This window comes from Orbicella faveolata, unplaced genomic scaffold, assembly GCF_042242905.1.
Source record: "Orbicella faveolata isolate gen_17 unplaced genomic scaffold, um_ofav_v1 contig_14, whole genome shotgun sequence".
Classification (NCBI taxonomy): domain Eukaryota; kingdom Metazoa; phylum Cnidaria; class Anthozoa; order Scleractinia; family Merulinidae; genus Orbicella; species Orbicella faveolata.
The window spans coordinates 23,394,198-23,410,071 of record NW_028301541.1 but is presented as its reverse complement, the minus strand read 5'-3'; the positions used below and the strand labels follow the sequence as shown (position 1 = coordinate 23,410,071).

The following is a 15,874-nucleotide window of genomic DNA, read 5'->3' as shown; positions in this document are numbered from 1 at the left end:
GCTCTGTGTTTTAAAAATGTGATTTGAGTGGTTGTGGTCTTAATCTAGGCGTGATGCTAATCCCCCTGAAAGAGATGTTAGCTCGTCACAAGTTACTGCCCCCCTCTTCCCCCCCCCCCCCCCCCGCTTAAGAACACAACACAAGGCTTATTAGGCATTTGCAGACCATCTAGCTCCTAGTGACTTTTGCATATTTTGCTTTTGAAAAGAGATCGGATAAACGCGTTTAAAACGTCTTACAGTGGTAGCACAGCACACTCGTTCGCTGTGCTCCAAAGCCTACGGTACGGGCGTTGCGTGACAGTGAGAGGAAGAAGCCTGTTTACAACTCCAAATCAGCAAAGCATTGAAAACACCACTTTGAGGTTCACTATCTTATTCTTCCATCATTAGCACTCCTTTTGAGAGACAGTCAACAGTGTCAGCAGTGGAACCAGAATCTTATACCTGGCGAGGGTCCTTGCGGGGTTTAGCAGGGGTATATCAGCAAGCCCCAAAGGAGTTTAAAGAGCTTTTTGGGAATGATCCAAGGATTGTCTATGAGGTTCTCCAGGAGGTCCCTGCCAATAGCGCGCCCCTTCGGAGAGCACATAGCTCTACGCCAGAACTTCAGCAACAGCCCCTCTGTGTCGACATCTGTACTGTGAAAAAAATTGATCGCCAATAGAGCACGATTTTGTGCTTGAGTGAAATCTGGGATAAAAGGAACTCTGTCATCGCTTTTCAAGATTCTGGGCGGTAACGCTATCTGCTGTTCAGCGGTGTTATTGAAATTTGTTTGAAAGTGTGTAGCTGCGATAAATTCTACAAGTAGGGCCCAGCCCACCCCGAACTTCCTTTCAGGCAATGACAATAGGTTGACCTCCTGGGTGAAAAGAGGTTGCGCTGAAAAACAAAAGAAAGAACGAAATGATTACATCAACTAAGAAAGTGAAATTTTTCCCAGCGTTTACTTGGTAGTTTTTTGTAGTAATGCTTAGGTCTCATACAAAGAGATTTCAACCTCCTCTCTATATCTTGTCGACCCGATCCCATGCATGTCATTCTGCGACTGAATTAGACGCCTTGTGCAACAAACAAACAAACAAACAAACAAACAAACAACTGAAAATGTCTTACGTTTCTCCCCAGAAAAAGCGTACGAATTCAGTAGGCTTGTTCTGGGTTCTTAAAACGCTAAATGTCCGATGGAAAAAACGCCCATTTTAACACCTGAAATCAACTCCAATGGCGACGTTAGGGCTCAGAGTAGGCCGCTATTTCGCTATACTTCCGCCTTAAAATAACAAAATAAAGGGATGTTTTATTGTAATCTTGACATTTACAGATGAACCCGCCACTGCAGGCGATTGCAGTTAGTTAAATTTGTTTCAGCGTCGCTTTGTGAGCTTTAAAGGTTAAGTCTGCATACGAACCAAGTGGCCCATCAGGAGAGAGCTTATCCTCAGTTTCTGTAGCACGAAGTGACTAAGTCAATATTTCTACTCCCCCGTGGACGGGATGCTAGTTCATCGCAGGGTTACCCCCAGCATTAAATTCGCGGGTACCCATTTATACACCTGGGCAGAGAGAGGCACTGTGAGAGTAAAGTGTCTCGCCCAAGAACACAGCACAAAGTTTCCGGTCAGGCGATCCGGAGACGAGACCACTAACCATGAGGCCACCGCGCCCTCAACGCTTTGTGAACTCTACTTACCTCTTAGTATTGACGTTGTGTGTGCTTTCCACAGCAATGCTACTGTAACATCTTTATCAGGATCAAAGCGCGAAGACGAATGATGAAAAGAATCAACTCGCTCGAAGAACTCGGTCCAGTCGCGAATAACCTCGGGGTGATTCATCGAACATTCTGGAATACTGGTACAGAACTTCTGTTTGACTTTGTCGCTCACATTAACCGGTGGGGTAATGTACATAGGATACTCCAGAGGAGAGAATATACCAGCATTTAAAGCCCCGAGGAATGGTAGGACAGAGAGGTAGTAATTCATATCAGCCCACCAACTGTTTGGCGACACACAGTGGCTCTTGGCGTTGCATCCCTGGGTTTCAGCCATATCGCGGAGTCGACCAGAAGTCATTTGCCATCCGAACTGGAGCGGCAGCCCCCAGAGGAGGTTCCCAGTGTTATTATATCCCCAGGATTTAAAATACCCCTGGGTAGTCTGCACCATTAGCTTGAAAATTCCCATTCTCTGTAGATAATCCCAGGGATTGACGATTATCATGGTTTTGTTATCCATCTGCTCCACAGGGAAGTCATCTAAGGAGCTTGGAGCGTCCCACCAACCCGGCGGATAATGATCTTGGGATGACACAGGAGTGGATAAATGGCTTATTGCTACGCATAAAAGTACGGCGAAGCAGCTCAGAGAAGTCATGGTACTTTGTCACACTGCTTACGAAGAAGATGTAACTGAAAAACCTGCGAATAAACAGGTATCGCGTCAAGGTATACGTAATGCACTTGAACAAAGAACGGTATGGCTAGCAGTCATGAAAAACAGAAATTAAAAAGATGATGCCATTAATTAAAGATCAAACTCATCTGCAGTGTAACATTTTGAACATGAAAAATTACGAGAGGTTCAGTCAAGTAATAAAACTCAAGATTTTAATTTTTTTGTTTGCACAGCTTTATTTGATTTCAGTAAAAAAAAAATTGTCCGATAAAAATTATCTTTTCTGTTTAAATGGCCTATAACAAATTAAGATCTGCGGTTTGTTCGCAACACGACGCTGGAGGAATTTGAAAACGCAACAATCGCCGGTCATTTTAGATCATGTTGTGTTTGAGGAAAACTCCAGCGGGGAAGTCACATGATTGTCGTGAGGTCATCGTTTTCGAAAAGATCCGTTTTCAAAATGCTTTCCGTTCACCGTGACTAAAACGCACAGCCGGCGTTTTCAAATTCCTGTTCTCGTGATGGATTAGTTGGACCGCGGTAGGTCTAACTTTGGAAAAAAAGTTGCGTTTTAAAAGTTCTCCAGCGAAGTGACAGAAATTACATCTGGCACCCAGAGTCGTGTCATATGACCCTCGATCTTGATTTGGTAGCGAGGATTTGTTGCTGTTTGTTTCTTTTAATTAATTTTTATCTGGAAAATTAAGTTTTCGTTAAGTTTTGCTTCACCCCAAGAGAATTTAGATCGCGTAGTCGCGTCTGCCTTCGCATCATTTGCCAAATTTATCTTAAACTATTTTTCATCATTTATGTACCTCTAATGCGTGTCAGATTTTAATGACATAACAGCTCGAAGTAACGCATCGGTGAGAAGCAACTACTACTGACAACAACTGCCAAATACATATACCACACGCATTAACCCTTTGCTCTAAACAAAGCTATAGTAACTTACTTTTCTTGTGGGTTGGTTCTATAGAATTTCTCCAAAAATGTCTCAGCGATGAGTAAGCGTGACTCACTGCATAATCTTAGATCACGTGCTTTTGTAATATGACCTGAATATAAGCAAGACAATGCAACCTCGTTTCGGCACCAGGTCCCCCTTTCATAGGTCTCTCAAAGGCAGGTACGCGCCTCTGATCAATGGCTGGATGATCGTGTACCCAAAAGAATCTTCCACGTGAGTGGGACACTGGAGTTCAAGGCTAACCCAGAAGTGGATCAAATTGTCGACAAAATTAAGGAAATTATTAAGAAACGTTAACCTTATTCACTAACGCGTCAATGCTTTCATCTACGCCAACCGTATACTGCAAAATTCCACTGCACTAATTCTATTCTTGAGCAAATTTTCCAGTGGGTTAGTCTCTTTCACAGCACTTTGTTAGGTTACGCTTCACTCCGGCAGTGACACGACGCTAATCGTTGCGTGACGAACCAAAGAAGGACTCCTGAGCTATAAACTATTAAACTGTACTTCCGTCGCGAGAAACTGAATTGTTTTCAGGTGTCCTACTATCAATATTAGACTGGCAAGGAAAAGCAGGAGATTGAGCTCTAATTATTTTTGAGTGATGTACATGTTACGATAATACAGCAAAACATCGAATAATAAAGCAATTGATCAGAGACGCGTTTGCTGTTGTTATTTATTTATTTTTAATTTTTAAGCCATTTCATTACGTTTACGTAAAGCATATTTTCGCTACAAATTGAGCTAAGTTCAAAGTTTTCAAACCTGTGAGTAACTTCGGCTATCACCAAACACTGTTTATCAAATTTGATGTCGTTCTTTGACTTCTCTAGTACAAGTTAAATATTTCGTCCCGTTGCCTTTTTGGTGTCGACAGGGCCACAGTACAAGTACCAGAGTGGAGTTATATACAGCGCACTGTTTATCGTTCATAGACGTAACCCTGTTCATAGACGAAATTGTTGAGTATTTCGTATTTCCCTGAAGGAAACAAATTTCCCATTACTGTTCTTGACGTTTAGTTTCTTAAGCATTAGCCTTAGCCGGCTGGTTTTCATGTGGGTCTTCTATTCTTGTCGAATTGAAATTTGGAGAACCCGGAGAAAAGCCCTCCGAACAACAACAACAAACTCAACCCAAATATGGCACCGGGCCGGCATCGAACCCGGGCCTCACTGGTGGGAGGTGAGCGCTCTCACCACTGCGCCATCTCTGCTCCTCTAAACATTGGCTACTTTATTTTTCTTTATCTTCGTCAAGCAGTGGAATTCTTTTAATGATCTTCCGCATAATATTCCTATAAAGAAAAGCAAAATATCTCGTTAAAATACACACGACTCTGGAAATGAATTACCATAGCAAAGAAATATCCGGATGTAAACCTGATTTCATCCAGTTTCTCCTCAACTGTCTCCCAAGGTGACCTATCGTCATTGTACTCTAGGAAATCTACGAGAAGGAAAAAACGAAAAAAATCAAACTCGCATTTTCATCAACTTAAAACTGTTTCGCAGAAACGGCACTTAATCCGCAATGGTTTTTAAGACCTAAAGCGCGTGCTAGCGGGCGTTATCAAGTGATGGCACTGACAAGATGGAGAAGAACCGGAATTTATAGGAGCCCAGAACTCGTCGATTTAGCCTAGACTTTCGTTTATGTCTTTCGTACCTTTTGCTAAGGTCATTTCGTCTATAATGTCGTCCTCTTGGTAGTGCTTCAAACGTAGATTCTGGAAAGAACGAGAGATAATGAGCTTAGTCAAAAAGAGATTGGCAGTAATTTTGACTTGATTTTAAACAAACTTCATAGGAAGCTTACCTGGTATCGTAAAGGAAGGGAATATATATGGGTTATTGACCAAGTGTGAGGTCAAGCCGAGATGGCTGGATATTGGCCAACGCAAAAAAAGAACGAGGCCGATATCCAGCCATCTTGACCGAACAAGCTTGGTCAATAAAGGATTTATTGTATGGCTTTCCGAGAAATTTTTCTTGCGGGACACGGCGAGTAGTCCCGAGCGGATAAGATAGCTCCATCTTGCCCGCTCAGGTAGCCAATCATAGCGCAGGATTTGATTCATCTTGCCCGCTCACGGAGCTGGCCATATAATAAATGAAATTGTCGTCGAGAGCGACAGGGCGAGTCGTTGAGAGCAGGAAAACATGTAACCAGTGCTAACCGCGGGAAAACGTGACCGGTTTTTAGCGCGGGAAAACGACTGTAACCAGTGCTAGGCGTGGGAAAACGTGAACGGATTTTGTGCGCGGGAAAACATATATTACCGGCGCTAACCGCGTTAAAACGTATACCGGTTGCCTGCGCGGGAAAACGTATGTAACCAGTGCTATAGACCGCGGAAAAACAATTGAGACCGGTTTATGGAAATTTTATCAACCAATTATTTACTTAGTTACACAATCGGATAACTTAAAACTTAAGCAACTCTGATATTGTTTTAATTTAAGTTTAGCCTGGCAGTCCAAGGAAAACTACTCAACTTACAAATTTCTGGAACCTGCTGTGTTCTAGTCTCGTTATAATCAGCATTCTATCCACGTCATATTGTAGTCTGGCTGTTTTCTTGGCTTCGGAATAAGTGCTGCTCATCTGAGCGATAAGAATATTCAAGAGTATCACCACCACTGCCACCATGTACAACAGAATCACCAACACTGGTAGCCATCTTAGAACACAAAGAGAATATTAACTGAACATCTTATGTTGCAAAGTGAGAGGTGCGGTGGCCTCATGGTTGGATTTGAGCCCTGGCCGGGGACATTGTGTTGTGTTCTTGGGCAAGACACTTTACTCCCACAGCGCCTCTCTCCCTCTCTCCACCCAGGTGTATAACTGGGTACCGGCGAATTTCATGCTGGGGGGTAACCCTGCGATGGACTAGCATCCCATCCGGGGGGGGGGGGGGGGAGAGTAGAAATAGTCCTAGTCGCTTAATGCTACTAAAACCGAGATAACCTCCGGTCTGATGAGCCACTTGGCTCGTACGCAGACATAACCTTACGCTTATGTTGCAAACAAGAGCTTGGACTCTCAGACTCAAACTGAAGCCAGGTGTTTGTTGTCCTAACTTGGATAACAAGTGAAAGCTACTGAGCAGTACTTTCATCTGGTAATTTTTAATATGCTGTGTAAGGTGGTTCTAACTTTTAAGCCTGTGGATCAAACCTCAGTGAATGACCCGTCGAATGAAAGCTATTGAGCAGTACTTTCATGTGGTACTGTACATTATGCTACTTTAAAGTCTGTGTATGAAACCCTAGTGTGTGACCATTCAAATGAAAGCTACTGAGCAGTACTTTCATGTGGTGCTGTTTACAATACTGTAAAAGGTTGTTCTTACTTCTGCCTGGCAAGCTTAGCGTCAGACTTACTTGTATTTCGTGTAATCGTCGGCTACTGGTTGTTGTTCCACAAGTGCTCTAACACCACTTAACATCACCATCTTAAATCCACTGACGGAAAGAAAATAACAGCGAAAACTCAGTTAGCTTCGTTGAGTCTACCTACCACAAATTCCTGTCCTGCTCATTAGAAAACCAACTTGATCCTAAGCCACTCGAGGAACGGCTATTTTTGATTTGAATCCAGTCCTCAAGAATTGACTATTGTAAGCGTCGTAATGTTTCCTTAACATTAGGTTGCCAAGCAAAATAGCATATCTTTATGACGTCAAGTCTGACGTGCCAGCATTTAGCACGCTTTGTGTGTCCTCGTGTGTGATATTCTGTGATTGGTTAGTAAAAATCAAAAATCCTTTGAGCAGTATTTTGAATGTTTTTACGAGCGTAGGTGCAAAGCAAAACGTGTTTCTTCCCACCACGACTTCTACAAACACAAAAAGACGCGGTAAACTAAAGCCGACTTTACCCAAATATTTGCACCGCGCTGGCTGCTCGTAGCGACAAGAAAAACGCTCCACAAAACGCCAGAAAAACGACCAGGAATACGCAGGTGAAGCGAGAAATGTCGCGATACACAATCCTGGCTAGTGTCTTCGTGTAAAGACCTGTTGCCCTGCAAAATATATAGATAAACAAATAAACAAACATACGAATACATAAATAGCGCAAGGAAGATAATGCAACATAAAACAAGAGAGTTTCGAATTTCGCAAGTGTCAAGATCTGTTCAGTGCGTCTATTGGTCTCAGAATTTGCTCAAGCTAATTATGTAACATCGCCTTTTAGTTCCAAATGAAAATACGAAAATTAGCCGCCCTCGTTCGCGTTTTCAAAATACGCAGAATATCATTTCACGTTGTTGTTGTACATAAAACGGCGAAGAAATGTGCAAAGATTTCACTACAACGCACGTGTACAGCCATTGTTCTGCTCATTGAACCTTTCGTTTGGTGACGTTTGCGTTACCGTTGCCATTGCCGTCGTGGTTTGCATAAGCTTTCTGATATGAAGATGGCATCGAAGCTGCTTTTGTTTGCAAAGGAGGGCTCAGAAACGCACAAAGATGTACAATGTATGTGCAATGCAACTTTTCAGTTCATTAAACCTTTTCATTGGCGACGTTCAGAGAGCTACTGCTAATTCTAGTTTGCTTAAACTTACTTTCACTTTGAGTGGAAGGCGGAAACAATATGTTGGGTAAAGGCAACCTTGAACAAAACGTTTTCGCCTAATTACTGCAGCGACTTACCGAGTGATACAAGAATACTTTAGCAGTCTAAGGACATTGAAGAAAAAGCCGAGGGAAGCGACAAACCACTGCGCTTCGTGTCTCGAAAAACGAAGAGGAATGACAATAAGAATTAGGATTAATCCAAGCCAGTCAAACAGATTGAAGTAAATCTGTGGTCGTTTGAAATAACTCAAGCGTTCCCTGTATAGGAAACAAGAAAAAATTAAAATAAATCTACTATTTACTCAGAAAAGTAATTTCTCTTTTCGTCGGAGACTGGACCCGTAAAATTTTGAACTGATGACGTAAATCTCCAGACTCTGATTGGTTGTTGATCGGTTTTGAATTTTCGCGCGCAGGTATCGACCAATCAGAGACGCTACACGGATCTCTGTAGAACTTCGTCGTCAGTATGGAATTTACTTGGTCTGCCTGGCAGGTGTTTAAAAGGGGAGGGAGACAGGTAAAGTCGAATTCGCCCGCTCGTGCTTTGCGCTCGAATATAAATTCACCCTTCTACTAGTCCTCCAGAGACGTTTTTTTCCCTGTGATTTTTTTCCTCCACCTCTTTGGGTTTTAGCTCGTTAATATCCCACGCGCCGCGTTTATATTTTGCTTGCGATCTCGGACGAACACAAGACAAAATACTAAGGGTGTGTGGACAGACTGCCAGTTCAGTGCCTGCCACCCAGCATAACGTCTCTTTAAAAGGGAGAAGAATTGAGTGCTCCAAGAAGACGACAACTGAAGTAACCTTAAACTTATTTAAAAATCGTCAGCTTAGATTTGATAAGTTCCATTAATCTCCATTTTAGATATATTAAGAAAAAAGCAGCTGATATTTTAAGCGTTGTTGTTGACTGGTCTACTTACGGCTGTCTTCTTTTAATGTAAATGGTATTAAGTCAGCTTTTTTTCCCCTCAAAGTGGCAATAACTTTCTTTAGTGACCAGTGCACAATCACTGAGAGTGTAATCCCGGGAGAGGGAACTCCCGTATGAAAAGGTCGGGAATGGTTGTCGGAAAACTTGAATTAAACCCCGAAAGGAAACCAATCTGAGCGTGGTTTGACCTTTGTTTGACCCCTAAAAGATCTCACTTAAAACGGAAGAGATGCGACCCCGTACCAGTAGACCGGACTAGAGAGACCGGCGGAAATCGAGCCTAAAAAACGGAAATATGAGCGTTTTCATTACTATTTCACTTTCTTTGTGTGCACCCTTAAAGATACTTTGACAGCTAAAAATAGTGGTGTTTCGTCATGAGCACCCTAAGTGAGATAAGAACCCTTGATTTATACTCCTAAGCGAGACGTCGAGTACCCCTTGAGTACCCTCGACCTTTTCATAAGGGAGTTCCCCCTGCCTCGGGGGGTGAAATGCCAAAGCAAAAACTGCGACATTTGGGAATTACGTATTGGCAATTTAAGAGAAAGCTTGCGAAAAACTGACTGTTTTGCAGTCAACAATTACTTACTTTTCAATCTCGTTGATCTCATCAGCAATATAGGCCACAATACACAACACAACAAAGATCTCGCAGACCATTCTCAATCCATCTGCATTGTCCTTATACTGTGTAGGGTCTGCTTTAGTTGCGCCATACAGTAATGTGAATGACAACAGCAATAGGTACATCAAGTAGAGGCCTGCCAAAAGGCTACAGAAAGCAACACAGTATTGGCAGGCAAGATACATGGGTCTGCAATGCGTGTATAGGGCAGCATGACCCTGAATATTTACTGTGGTTGTATTATACTGGTAAACAGTTAACACCCAGTTAGGGGGTAGGGGGTCCAAGTATCCCATGTCCCATTAACTTTTGGTCTAAATATCCAGTATCTGTTTCATTCCAACTGCAAAAATTAAAGATTCTCCTACACTATACCCCATTAATTTCTCCCCCAAATATCCTGTCTTCCATTACTTTTTTACCTCAGCAACCCATATCCCGAAAACCCCTAATAGGGCCTCACAGTTACTACTGACAACAAACTTAAACTATACTAGTTTTCAATTTCAACTGAAATCAGTTCTCGTGCCAGTCTGAAAGATTGATTCGCCAGGCGCAGATCCCTACCTGTTTCTACAGTTTTATGGAAATCAGTTAGATTTTTCAGAATGAGTCAGAAACCCAGGAAAGGGGTCTTTAGGGAGTTAAAATCCAAAACAGTTTCTGGGAGAAGCTTGTGCCTTCAGTGCTTGTTGTTTAGGAAATTGGTCACCATTTATCCTAGTTTGGCACACCTGTTCTCCTCAATAATTTCCAATATTTAATAATTGTGGGAGACTTGGCCTCATGGTTAGTTGGCTCATCTCTAAATTGAATGGTCCCGGAGTTTGAGCCCTGGCCAAGGACATTGTGTTGTTCTTGGGCAAGACACTCTACTCTCATGGCGCCTCTCTCCACCCAGGTGTATGAATTTAATGCTGGGGGCAACCCTGTGATGGACTAGTAGTTGGGCACTTGCATCCCATCCAGGGAGAAGTAGAAATACTCCTAATCACTTCATGCTACAGAAACCGGGATAAGCTCTGTTCTAATGGGCCACCTGACTTCAGTACGCAGACTTTTTTTTACCTAATAATTGTACATGTCAATACCTGAACCAGAAATGACCATATTTTATCCACTTCCTCTTCACCAGCTGTCTGATAACTGGATGTTGGATAGCTTCCTGCATTCATTGGAAACAAAAAATGAAATTTGAGTTTCTAAACAAACTCAGAAACAGTAAACTAGAGAAATATTCCAAAATTAGTCACATTTTAAAGCCACCTTATTTCTGCTGTTAGCAATCAGGAAGAGGCATGATTTTGTCTTCCAATTAAAGTCATCATGTGCAGGATCTCTTCCACAATCATCACCATCCACAATTTTATAGTGAAACTGATAACTTATGGGATCACTTGGTTCTGAACTCCAGGCTAGTTCAATGTCCTTTTTCAATTGTTTAGAATAATCATCTTTACGTTTGGGTAAGTGTCGCCAGTCAGGGCTGACCATGCAATTGAGCACAGCAACAACAGTTTTCTGCAGAAAAAATGGTTACAGTGTACCATCAATAATAATAATAATTTTATTACTTATATGGCACAAAATTCATTAAAATACATGATCTAATGTGCTTTACCATCCGTACATGCCAAAACTTCTCTTTTTCTGTACAATGGAGCTCAATTCATTATGGAACAACTTACCTATTGAACTAAGACAAGCGACTCCATTAACCAAGTTCAAGACTAAACTTAGTTGCCAGCCTCCATGAAAAGCAGTTTTTATTTTTCTTGGAATTTTTATCCTTTGATTGTAGATAGGAAGATAGGTAGCAAGAGTTGATTAAATACTGTGTATAAATAAAATTAGAATAATGTATCTCTGTTGACCCTTAAGGAGGGGGGGAATGAGCTAGATTGTTCCAGGTTAAAAGTTATTTATAGATCAATCAATAAAACAATTGACATTGTTGATGAATAAATGAATAATAATGAATATCAATAAGTTATCTTCATCTGAATTAATTCAGGTGTTAATTTGAAGGCAATTGTGACACGTTTTGACAATACAGTAACCTTCGGCTAGTAAAACTGTTTCCAAATTTACGCTTAATTAATGACTTAATAATAAATATAAAATTTAATATGTATATCATTCTAGATCAGTTAACCTTCATGTTAGGGTGTTGCACCAGCTCATGAAAGATGACAGGATTGTCTTGAAAACTACATGAAAACAGCCTCAGGACTCTAAAGTTAAACAAAATTCATAGAGTTAAAATAAGGCAGGGTTCTTGTGATAGAAAAAAAACACTAGTGATTAGAGATCAAATTTTATTGAAAGCTTTGAATCATGTGAGGTGCAGTTTGATAGAAACTGGAAAGTGCTTTACTGAAGGTACTGTAACAGCTTTTGTTCCTCCAATTATTTAGTCATTGACTTACTTATTTCACTGAGTTTCATTTTGAAGATGCACCAGTCGAGAAAAGAGGGCCAGAAAAGTTTGCTTATTGGCCTAATTAGTATTTTCCTTGGTGGGCTCTCCATCCCTGTATTATGCTGCTATATTTATAGTGACTAAGCCACAGTGCAGCAGGCATAAACAGGGGGGACAGAATGCCAGCGGGGATGAAGGTGGCGGGGGGGGGGGGGGGGGGAGGAGGAGGAGGAATTGGGAGAGAGAAAGAACTTTCCCCCTTTTCCTAGTGTCTTTTGCATCCCCTAGCCCGCTCTTATTCACACCTGCAACATGGGCTACGTACCTTTCAGGTTTCATGTGCTCTATTAGCAAAGCAGATACCTCATCATTGTACTTGATTAGTGCCAATTCAAGAGGAATGTATCTGCGATTTTTAGTTCCAGTATGTGGATTTGTGGTGATATATAACTGCCCGGGGTAGTGACATAAAATCGTCTGAGCAACAGTTGTGTAGTTTAGCTCTGCTACCAAGTGAAGTGGAGTCTTCCAGGACAGCTCATCTTTGTCCTTGAAGTATTTGTACTTTCTGTCTCCTGCTCTATCTTCCTTGAGGATTATTGAAACAAGGCGATTTACCTGGAAAAAGTGGAATTGCATTCTGAAATAACAGTTACATTATAAACTATTAATTTCACTCTTAAATTACAGTCAAACCTCCACTAATGGCCACCTCTTTACAATGGCCTCTTTATTTTGCCCAGCGGACGGTCCATATTATGACTCACTCAAATTATCTTAACTCCTCTACAATAGCCACCTCTTAACAACGGCAATGGCCACTAAAGCAGGTCCCAACTGCCAAAATAGCCTCTTGAAAATGGCCAGTTTCTAATCACTCACTTGCAATTGGTGTGTACAAAACTCCACTTTTTATTGTAAAAAGTCACGAAACTTTGTCTGTACCACGTGTTATTGGTCTCTCTTCCTGTTTGGTTTGTGTCTTATCTATATATTTTGATTGAGTTACACATTTATATGCAATGATAAGCATTTTATAAGTAAGAATACTGCAAGCATGAGAAAAACTGGTGCCCTATTACTCCTGTAACCTCCCCATAACAGCCACATCTATTCAACTGCCATTTTCTTCTAACCCTAAGGTGGCCATTGTGGAGAAGTTAGACTGTAAAATATTTATCGCTTCAGGATAGTGAACACCTCAGGGACTGGTGTTAAGAAGCCATGACTTACACTCTAAAATAAAACCTATACCACATGGTCAATATTTATCAACCACCAAAAATAACCCGATAGATTTTTACAAACTCAGAAACCTTTCCTTCTCCTGTCCAAACTATAACTTAATTTGAATTGAAAACAAACCTGTCCCTCTATTAACTGTGGATTCTCACAAAACTCCTCTCTTGCTGGCCATGTCTTGAGTAACAATAGAAGAGGATCGTCGCAAGGTTTCCTGCCACCCTCTTCGTATCTAGCAGTCAACAGTTCAGCTTTAACTTCATCAGCTGCACTACTCCAGGAAATATTCTCTGCTGAGCAATACTTATCTCGGACCTGAATAAAGTAAAAAATGTGGCATTATTTGCAGGTATGGTTGCAAGATTTCCTTCCAGAAGAGCACTACCCACTTGGCACCAACAATGACGCTCAGTAAAACACTGCTATTGGTTTGAATTGCGTGCTCTTTTAAAATTATTGTCAGTGGTACACATAAAACCACATATAATTTTGGTATGAAATTAGGTTTTCAAAAGACCTGTTTGTACACTCACCCAAAATTCCCACCCCAACCCATGCCACTCCCAAGATGCAGCTAAGTTTCAGTTTTCAGTTCAGTTTTTATCATTGCACACTGTTTACAGAAAACAACTTTAAAAAAATACAAATAGAAAATAACTAGAAGAACAATATTTAGTTGTGTACAGTGACCAAAGTAGCCAATGAGCTGTCGAGTTGGTCACTGTCATTGAGATATAAGTTGGCGTTGGCCGCGAGCCACATGTACACATGTATATTTCAAGGCCGTGAAAACAATGGATCTTGCAGCTGTTCGAAAATCTTGAGCATCAAACATATGTTAAGAGGGCTCCACATTTGCTAGTAAGACTGGTGTTTGTAAACATCGAGCTAACCCTAAATTGCACTTATATCCTTATAAGAACTTTGATAAGGTTAACTTACTTTTCGTCTGAACACTTCATTAAACTCGTTCAAACAATCATCGAAGACGCTTTGAGTTTCTTCCGGACGAGGATTATCTCTTTTTTTCTCTTCTTCTTCTTCATGCTCCTTTTCAATGGATTTCGATTCTTTCACGTCGTCCATCGACAGCGAAACATAGGAGCCTTTTCCCGCCGATTTCCCCTCCGCCATGTTTTGCTGATCAATGGCCCACGACAACAGAAACTGCTGCTACACTTTCACGTTCCGCTAAATCAAAAATCTCTGCGGATTTTTTTCAAAATAAACACAAACCGCCTCTAACATCGCTCAACGATCTTCATGTAGAGGAATATAAGCAAGAATATCGATAGCATATACAGGCAGATGTAATCAGAAAGCGCCTTGCTCGTCAACAAAGCTTTATGTGTTTTTATGTGCACTAACACTTTGCTTCCGGCCGTTTCGCTCGCCAACTTTACTTCCGGTGTAGTACTTACTCGCGCCAGTCCACGCAGGTATTAAACAGAAGGTGCATTAAAATATTCTTGAAAGTTCACAATTTCAGCCTCGATATTCTTGCAAAATATCTTCTTATCAAAAAAGAGTGCAGCTCACGCACCACGGGATACAGGGACCGACAAACTATCCGAAGTTTGTTTTTCGCATCAGCTTGTGTATTAAGAATTCACATTGAAAACAACGAGACCAGTGGCGGATCTAGGGGAGGGGCCTGGGGGGCCCGGTTCCCCCTTATTTTGGGTAAAAAAAGAAAAAATCACAGAAGGAAGAAAAGCCAGCAGGGCAAGAGAAACAACCCCCCCCCCCCCCCCCCCCTTAGCTCAAGGTCTGGATCCACCACTGGAGACGTTGAGTCATTCGAGATTTTCAGGCTAAGAGCTGACGAAACTAAAGGTGTAGGAATTTCACTCGGTAGCAGTTTTTATATCTTATACAACTTTGAAGTTCGCTAAAGATTTTGGCCAAAGTAATAAGTATGATTTCTGTACAAAACCGTCGGTGGAATGTTTCATCCATTCTTCGGTCAAGAAAAATAACAAAGGGTTGTATTGGTTATTGACCAGGCCTGAGTTCCTCAGTCCCCCTCACAACAGCAGTTGAACTCAGAATAGGTGGGTTGTTGGTAAGACAATTTACAGTACAGTATGAAATAAACGCGTCGCTCGAAATCAAGCTTAACTAACACGAAACTACGATAACATGATACCAGAGGGTATAAGTTACGCAACTTACTCTACTGAGCACACGTGGCTGTACATTGAGGTAAATTAGACTCTTGTCATGTCAGCATTTTCACATTCAATATTTCGTTTTCTATGTGTTTCAGTTTTCATTGACAGGCAAGCCAACAAAGACAATTATCGTACCCTGTGAAAATTCACCCATGACGACATGAAAGGCTCGATATGTTGTCACGCCGTAATGTTCCATAAATCTTTCATTTTCCGGACAAATTACATGGGAAAAGCAAGATTTTTGGTCATGTAACATTTTCATTTTATCTTGGAGAAAGGACATCATTCACTTTCTACATAATGCGCTGAAGTTGGTACTTTGACGTTGTCGTTATATAAAGCTGGCATGTTTCTTCTTTTTTTGTCTTTACTGTGTCGCTATAGTAGGGACAATTTAATGCATTTTTCTCGCCGTTTCCGCCATTCAACGAAAGCGGGGAAATTAAAGCGTAGTGTTTCTTCACCGTATGCAGGTAGAGAACAAAGGAAT

At 41.4% G+C, this 15,874-nt stretch overlaps 2 protein-coding genes across 4 annotated transcripts; both read right to left on the bottom strand.

Moving 5' to 3' along the window:
* Positions 1-147: 147 nt before the first annotated feature.
* On the bottom strand, positions 148-3,925 carry LOC110046137 (protein LEG1 homolog). The gene is made up of 3 exons (XM_020751812.2): positions 3,361-3,925; positions 1,697-2,425; positions 148-885 (listed from the first exon to the last, which is right to left on the bottom strand). The coding sequence occupies exons 2-3, from the start codon at positions 2,379-2,381 to the stop codon at positions 470-472; spliced, it is 1,101 nt and encodes a 366-aa protein (XP_020607471.2). The 5' UTR covers positions 2,382-2,425; positions 3,361-3,925; the 3' UTR covers positions 148-469.
* Positions 3,926-4,043: 118 nt separating this feature from the next.
* Positions 4,044-14,911, bottom strand: LOC110046136 (transient receptor potential cation channel subfamily V member 5-like). 3 transcript variants are annotated; one of them, XM_020751809.2, is made up of 14 exons: positions 14,150-14,911; positions 13,331-13,522; positions 12,291-12,583; positions 11,699-11,777; positions 10,810-11,064; positions 10,635-10,708; positions 9,508-9,690; positions 8,050-8,232; positions 7,267-7,413; positions 6,771-6,851; positions 5,884-6,064; positions 5,050-5,110; positions 4,764-4,830; positions 4,044-4,678 (listed from the first exon to the last, which is right to left on the bottom strand). In XM_020751809.2, exons 1-14 carry the CDS (start codon positions 14,339-14,341, stop codon positions 4,618-4,620), a joined length of 2,049 nt encoding a protein of 682 aa, XP_020607468.2. In that variant the 5' UTR covers positions 14,342-14,911; the 3' UTR covers positions 4,044-4,617. The 3 variants fall into 3 exon arrangements, with proteins under 3 accessions (XP_020607468.2, XP_020607469.2, XP_020607470.2); XM_020751810.2 differs by lacking the exon at positions 8,050-8,232; XM_020751811.2 differs by lacking the exons at positions 4,044-4,678; positions 4,764-4,830; positions 5,050-5,110 and having other exon boundaries at positions 5,884-5,988.
* Between the last annotated feature and the right edge of the window lie 963 nt (positions 14,912-15,874).

Bases quoted from the DNA above. Each gene is read 5' to 3' on its own strand.
- LOC110046137 (XM_020751812.2), bottom strand. From the start codon at position 2,381: ATGACTTCTCTGAGCTGCTTCGCCGTACTTTTATGCGTAGCAATAAGC. The intron at 886-1,696 runs GTAAGTAGAGTT...TTTGTTTTTCAG, and splicing joins CACAACGTCAATACTAAGAG to CGCAACCTCTTTTCACCCAG.
- LOC110046136 (XM_020751809.2), bottom strand. From the start codon at position 14,341: ATGGCGGAGGGGAAATCGGCGGGAAAAGGCTCCTATGTTTCGCTGTCG. The intron at 11,778-12,290 runs GTACGTAGCCCA...GTTTAACTTTAG, and splicing joins GAGCACATGAAACCTGAAAG to AGTCCTGAGGCTGTTTTCAT. The intron at 4,679-4,763 runs GTTTACATCCGG...TTTTCTTTATAG, and splicing joins GAGAAACTGGATGAAATCAG to GAATATTATGCGGAAGATCA.